This window comes from Aplysia californica, unplaced genomic scaffold (genome assembly GCF_000002075.1).
Source record: "Aplysia californica isolate F4 #8 unplaced genomic scaffold, AplCal3.0 scaffold00120, whole genome shotgun sequence".
Lineage (NCBI taxonomy): Eukaryota > Metazoa > Mollusca > Gastropoda > Aplysiida > Aplysiidae > Aplysia > Aplysia californica.
Window position 1 is genome coordinate 1,367,339 of NW_004797390.1, and position 6,996 is coordinate 1,374,334.

Here is a 6,996-nt window from a genome sequence, read left to right on the forward strand (position 1 = left end):
TATTAATAATAATAACAATAATAATAATAATATTATAATGATGATGATGATGATAATAACAACAATAACAGCAATGCCATTTGAAATCAATCAATCAATCAATCAATCAATCAATTAATAAATATTCATGGGTGTACAAACCTTAAAATGGGATAAATACTGGTCGACCATCTCCTCCGTAGGAATGCCTAGCTCTGGCAGACAGATGCGGTCATACCTAGGTGAGAAATTAATGATAAACGACTTTTTGGTCCTGTGATTTTTCTTTTTTGTTTGTTTGTTTGTTTGTTTGTTTGTTTGTTTGTTTTCAGTAAAACTAACACATTGATAGTCGTGCGCGGAAAAGAATAAGACAGTCAACCAGAAACAACAGAAGGAAACAAAAGAAGTAGGAACTACCTGTGGGTCCCTCCAACCATCTGAACTTTGAGAATTGTCTCTCTTTTATTTGTTAGTAATCTCGGTCTTTCAATAATGTCAATAATGCCATTTTGAAACGACGTGAAGGTGGTTAGTGACTAGGGTATGTCCCTGACTATGAGGATAACCCTGGCGAAATGTAAAAAACAACAAAAAACAAACAACAACAGAAAGAAAACCCAACCCAAAAACCCCCCACCCAAAAACAGTGCGCTGTACACTGGCTAAGCCAACATTAATTGTGATGTAGCATTCAGCCGCTTTGCCGTCTCCAACAAAAGAACCAAGTTTGATTGACATGAATTTTTTTTGTCGAGTATCTTGGTATTTTTGCTGGGTATTTTGTATCCCTCTAAGTAGTTTCACCCGGGGTTGGCTCTGACAGGCTGAGTCGAAGCCTACCTCCTAAGTCTGTCCCCGTGGTCTTATGCACCCCGCATAATTTAGCAAAATTTGATCATTTTTTGCATAATTTCTGATTATTTTCTTTTATCATTCTTTATTAAAATTAACAGAATCACATAATTTCACATGTTGGGCTCATTTTGCTTAATTTCATAATTTTTCTTGCATTAAACGACGGGAACCGCTAAGTGATCTAAACTGTGTCAATATGGGCGTAAAAACATTTACATTAAAATGGAAAAATTGTGCCAGAAAGACTGTCTGTACTGGTGTGATATTGTCTGTAGGTTTTCTCAATGAATTATTGAATGATTGTATTTATGTTCTCAGGTATGTATGCACGTATGCCACTGAAAATGAAGTTAACCCTCGGGACCTAAAAATGTGGGACGATTTTATTTTTAGATATTTTATGGTAGCAGTTACATGCTCTGTTGCAGATATTGTGGCGATTATAATGGTCGTAATGCTTACTCTACGGCAGACAGCTAATGAACAAATGCATGACATGACTATCACGCTCTACCATGCTAATGATACAAAACACACGTAGCATATCAGCTAGGGGTGCGTGTGGCCTCACTTTAGTTTGTATCATAACATCAATAATGATCATTGCATAATATATAGCATATTATCCACGCTCTACAGCATGCACTACTTGGCGCTCACATGACCTTATGCAGTTGCGAGTGCCGTAAAACCTTTATTAAATAAAAACAATAATTAAGCATGCTCTATGCGCTTTACAACCATTATGCCGGTCTATTGATTGCGTATCGTACCAGTTCGAATCCCCAAGGGTGTTCCTGAACTTTTGGCATCGACTTTGCTCGGTTCTATTGGAAACTGACACAACATTGGGGGGTCTTGACATTTATGTAACCGTAAAGTGTCGAAGGGCGTGCCAAGGCCTTAGGATTGTCTGTTATTACATAACATTACACTAAACGACCATCAACCCTTTTCCAGCGGAGAGCGTGGGTGCCTTGTCCCGTAGTAGAAGCCTCATAAAGGATACGTTCCCGACTGTGCTCTGCCATTGACCAATTTTTAACTCTTTCACGACGTATGAGACACTTATCATTATTTTGTCTGATCAGCAGCAGACCAGATGCACTGTTGCAGCACATTTTGTTTGTTTTAGTAGAGGTTTTACGGCGCTCGTAACTGCATAAGGTCACATGAGCGCCAGAAGATTAGAGGTGTTACAAGAGAGTAACGAACATAAAAAAGAAGAAGGGGAGATAAGGACGATAGTTGTTTGATAGGAAAGAAGAAGCAACACACACCAGAGCACCCGCCAACCACCCACTTTTTCAGGTTTTACATATTTTCATGGCAAACAAAATTGGAAAGTCTGAGTTTTAGTTTTCAGTAGGTGTTTTACGGCACAAACATTGAAAAAGACAGCAAAAATAACGAAATGCCCGAGCACAGAATATAAGCCATCTAGCTTTGTCGATTAACTAGAACTTGCACCCTCATTGGGTTAAACACGTGGACAGGTAAAGAGGCAGAACCCCCCCCCCCCTGAGGTTTGTGATTTCCAGAAAAATCCACTGATGCCTGTGGTGTAGCGGTTAGGCGTTTACACTGTTGCATACAGGAGACTCGAGTTTGATCCCCGAGTAGGGACAATTTTAGCTAGTATCACGGTCTCTTTGTTGGGATGTTGTATGATCCCTTTCGGCCAAAACTGGCCCTGACAGGCACGATCGAAGCCCGCCTCCTAAATGATCTAAATTGTGTGGATGGGAGTGTGTGTGTGTGTGTGTGTGTGTGTGTGTGTGTGTGAGTGTGAATTTCTGAGCCCGAGGAAATATCCATCTGAAGTGACGGTTGTGTTTCTTTTTCTTTTTCTTTTCTCCCCTTTTTTACCCTCCTCGTCCTTAAACCAGAACAGGCTGATCATGCCCCCCATGGCTGAGCACTTTTAAGAGGTAAGGTGCTATACAATAACATTAAATGCTTTAATCAAATTCTTTCATACATTCATTCATTCATTCATTCATTCAATCATTCATTCATTCATTTATTAATTTATTAATTTATTCATGTATTTATTCATTTATTCATTCATTCATTTATTTATTTATTTATCCATCCACCCATCAATCCACCCACCCATCCACCCATCCACCCATCCACCCATCCATCCATCCATCCATCTATCCATCCATCCATCCATCCATCCATCTATCCATCCATCCATCCATCCATCCATCCATCCATCCATCCATCCATCCATCCATCTATTCATTTACCCATTTCGTTATCTATTTACTTATTAAACAACTATTTACCGGAGCACTTGATTTGCGAAAGCCTCCCTGGAGTAGACCTCAGCTGACAGCAGGACGTCCTCCACGTACTCCACTTTGCGCATGTGCGGCTCCTGCTGCAGTTTGTTCAGGCTGTCGTAGAAGTAGAAGACAAACTCATCCTCCATGCTCGCTAGGGAGACAACCTGGCGATGGAAAGAGCCGTTGAAATTAATTACAAGCAAGGTTCGTTTGTTTATTTGGTTTTAGTTTAGTTTTGTTTTAGTAGAGGTTTTACGGCGCTCGCAACTGCATAAGGTCATACGAGCGCCAGAAGATTAGAGGTGTTACAAGAGAGTAACAAACATAAAAATTAAGAAGGAGAGATAAGGACGATAGATGTTTCATAGGAAAAAAAAAACCCAGACCACACCAGAGCACCCGCCAACCAAACACTTTGTTTGGTTTGTTTGGTTTGTTTGTTTTTTTAATCACGTTTTTTGGTAAGTGTTTTAAGGCGCTAGCAACTGCATAAGGTCATATGAGCGCGCGGGACACATTAAACCGTTTCGGTTTGGTAGAGATTTTGGATTTTGCCCGGTTGGTGGCCAGAGTCTACTCTTATCGATTTTGGACCACCAAGGGATCTTCAACGAGCGCAACTTGCCCACGGGACTTCCGACATTTTTCACCCTTACCCATAAGGACAGGGGTGTGGTTGAAAGACAGCACTAAGAAAGAGCCAAGGAGTAGCAGTAGAAAGGCTGTAGGAAGAGTCAGGAGCCCAGAGTAGGGGGCAAAGGAGGCGATGGAGTGGGGGCAGAAAGTGGAGACGAAACCAGACGACAAAAAATTGTTAGAGAGCAGGAGAGGAGGTGAAAGGAGAACATTATTTAGAGAAGAACATTTTCCCTCGCACGAATTCGAACCCGGGACCTATTGAATGAGAGGTGAACGCCGTAACCTCTACATCACGAACCCGCCCCCCCCCCCTCCAAATCCCCAAGCAAGGTTTGAGGCTCACTGTACGTTTACCGGCTTTTGTGGTGTAATGGTTAGGGTGTTAGTTGTCGACTGCAGAAGATGTGAATTCGATTCGAGTGCGAAGAGAGTTTGTTTGTTCATTTGTTTGTTTGTTTGTTTTTAAATCGGGTATCTATTTCTATCAGGTTGGCCCTCACGAGCACGGTTGGAAGTAAAGTATCTAAAACCGGGGCGAACAACTTCAAATGTTATAATTACAATTGTAACAACTTTGTACGTTTCATTTTACCTCATTAGTTGACAGAGCATACTATAACTTCTACGAAAAGGATGCTCGTTATATTGAAAGCAAGTAAGGCCTCGAGAATGCCCTGCGGGGAGAATCCGTAACTTGCCCCCCTCCCCTCCTTGCACACACACACACACACACACACACACACACACACACACACACACACACACATACACACACTCACACACACACACACACACACACACATACATACACACACTCACACACTCACACACACATACATACACACACGCGCGCGCGCACGCACGCACGCACACACACTTTTTTTTCAAATGTAGATCTCCAGAAACTGATCACGAACTCGCCTCCGGTCGGTATCGATTATGACATCTATGGCTAAAAGAGGCAGTAGCGGTGTAATCGAATGCTTGTTCGACGTGCTTAAGGGCATGGAAATATGTAAGCGATACATCCGTCTTTTCGTGTTTTCATATTGGTCTTCATATTTGTTTTATTTGTTTGTTGTTATTTTTTTCACTTTGAAAAGTACTCCACAGTTGAAATTGACCACCGGCCTATATTTATTCACAATTTAATGTGCAAGAGAAGAGTTAGGTGCAAAGCAAGATGAACAACGGATACAGAAACAACAACACTAGAGGCAGTTAACTCTGATCACAACGTTGAGAAACCGGGACGGGGCCAAAATATAGCCAAGACAGAAATAATAAAAAGGACGTGGTAAAAAAAAACGATCTCTGAATGATTCCGACGATCGAACAGCCAAAGTGGAGACTTGAACGCCAGAACAACGGACTGTAACTGTGAATGTTTTTATTCACCATTCGGACGACACTTCAAGTGCTTGCGTCACCAGATATTTCCTGTTCATTTGTTCGCTTAAGCAAAAGGGGGCTATTCCGAAAAAATTCTGTTTTGAGAAAATCGAAGGTAAAGTTTTGGCCCTTTGTTCAGATTCTTTAAAAGACAAGTAGCATTTTCTCCATAACCAAACAAAGGGCAAAGTCCACTTTTGGTGTAGGGCAATATTTATGGAAACCCCCGAAATCTAGGTTAGTCCGCTTGTCCTTAAAAGCGACCATTTATTCTTAACGTACTGACCACCAGTAAACTATGATCTGACTGAAGATTAAAGTCATTTGTTTTAGTCAGAGTTTTACTGCTCTTGCAGCACAATAAGGTCGGTTAAGTGCCCAAGATTAGAAATGTTACGAGAGAATAAAAAACACAGAAAAGGAGGAGAGATAAAGGCAATAGATGTTTGATAGGAAAGAAGGAGCAAACCCCACCAGAGCATCCACCAGAGCATCCACCAACCACCAACGATTAAAGCCGCGGAAGCTGGTCAGTGTTCTCGACAGAGCAGAAAAAGAGACAAAGCAAAACAACAAAAGTGGAACATTGTGACAAAAATCGGGGAGAAAGGAATTGCCAGTGAACAGTCTGTCAGGAGAAACGGTTTTTAAAACTGTTCCTCTAAATAAAAGATACGTTTTATTTCCTCCCTCTCCGATTTTTATCTCATTTTAATCGTTGATATCAAACCTCGCATAATACATCCTGATTGAAGTCGTATTCCCACTTTCCTGTAGCGAGCAGGCTGACGGGATTGCTTACATCGTGCTTCAAACTAAGAAAAAATTAAAATACACTAACGGGAGCTCTCGTGGTCGAGAGGTTACGGTGTTCGCCTCTTATTCAATAGGTCCCGGGTTCGAATCCGGACAGCGACAGAAAATTTTCTTCTCTAAATATGTTCTACCTTCATCTCCTTTCCTACTCTCTAATAATGTTTTGTCGTCTGCTTTGTCTCCACTTTCTCCACTGACCAGAAACAAATTAAAAGAATACAATAAAAAAAACCACAAACACAAAATGAAGGATCATTTACTAAATTCGATACCCCACTGCTGTAATTGCTAGAATAATTATACGTGGCACTGATGGTTAGTGGGTCAGCCGTTGGGTTCGCAATTGAAAGGTCATGGGTTCAAACCCCGTCAGGAGCCCGACGTTGTCCTTGGGAAAGTCATTTTACACGAATTTTCCACACTTCAGCCAGATGAGGACGAGTACCCAGCCATAACCAACAAATGATCTTGTCAGTTTGTAAGTGTTTCAGCGCATAATCAGCTGCTTTCTGTATATTCAGGAAGCTGAAAATGTCTCGGAGGGTTAATAATAGATTCTAAAGCGCCCATATCTTGCTGTTGAGCGAGGTTTATGCGCTATACAAATCAAATGCTATTCATAATGAAATATTCGATTACAAAAGGGGGCGAGTCAAAGATCCAGTACTACAAAATAGGCAATTCTTCTCTTTGGGCAAATAAAAAAAGCGTTCTCAAAATCATCGATTGCGCCACCTGAGAATGTGTATGGATTTGGCCAATAGCTGACTATGGAAGTATATGACATAATAAATATACCAGGGTAACATTGTTACTACGATGTCCTAGCACTTTCATGTAACAAAAAATTATGATTTAATTTTATTTTAAACTCACTATGAATGTAGCAACAAGAGAAGCAGTTGCGGTCAAATTAAAATTAGATAAGATAAGATAAGATAAAATATATCCATATTGTTTAGATCCTGGCACATTGGTTTGGTGTTTCGCCACGTACACACACACACACACACACACA

At 40.9% G+C, this 6,996-nt stretch overlaps 1 protein-coding gene across 1 annotated transcript in view; it reads right to left on the reverse strand.

Moving 5' to 3' along the window:
• LOC101848579 (paladin) overlaps positions 1 to 6,996 on the reverse strand; it is a gene marked incomplete at its 5' end in the record, with an annotated part of 84,596 nt that overhangs the window by 33,954 nt on the left and 43,646 nt on the right. The window contains 2 exon segments of the mRNA XM_013081204.2: positions 142 to 217; positions 3,132 to 3,295. Of these exon segments, the coding sequence (XP_012936658.1) occupies positions 142 to 217; positions 3,132 to 3,295 (240 nt within the window).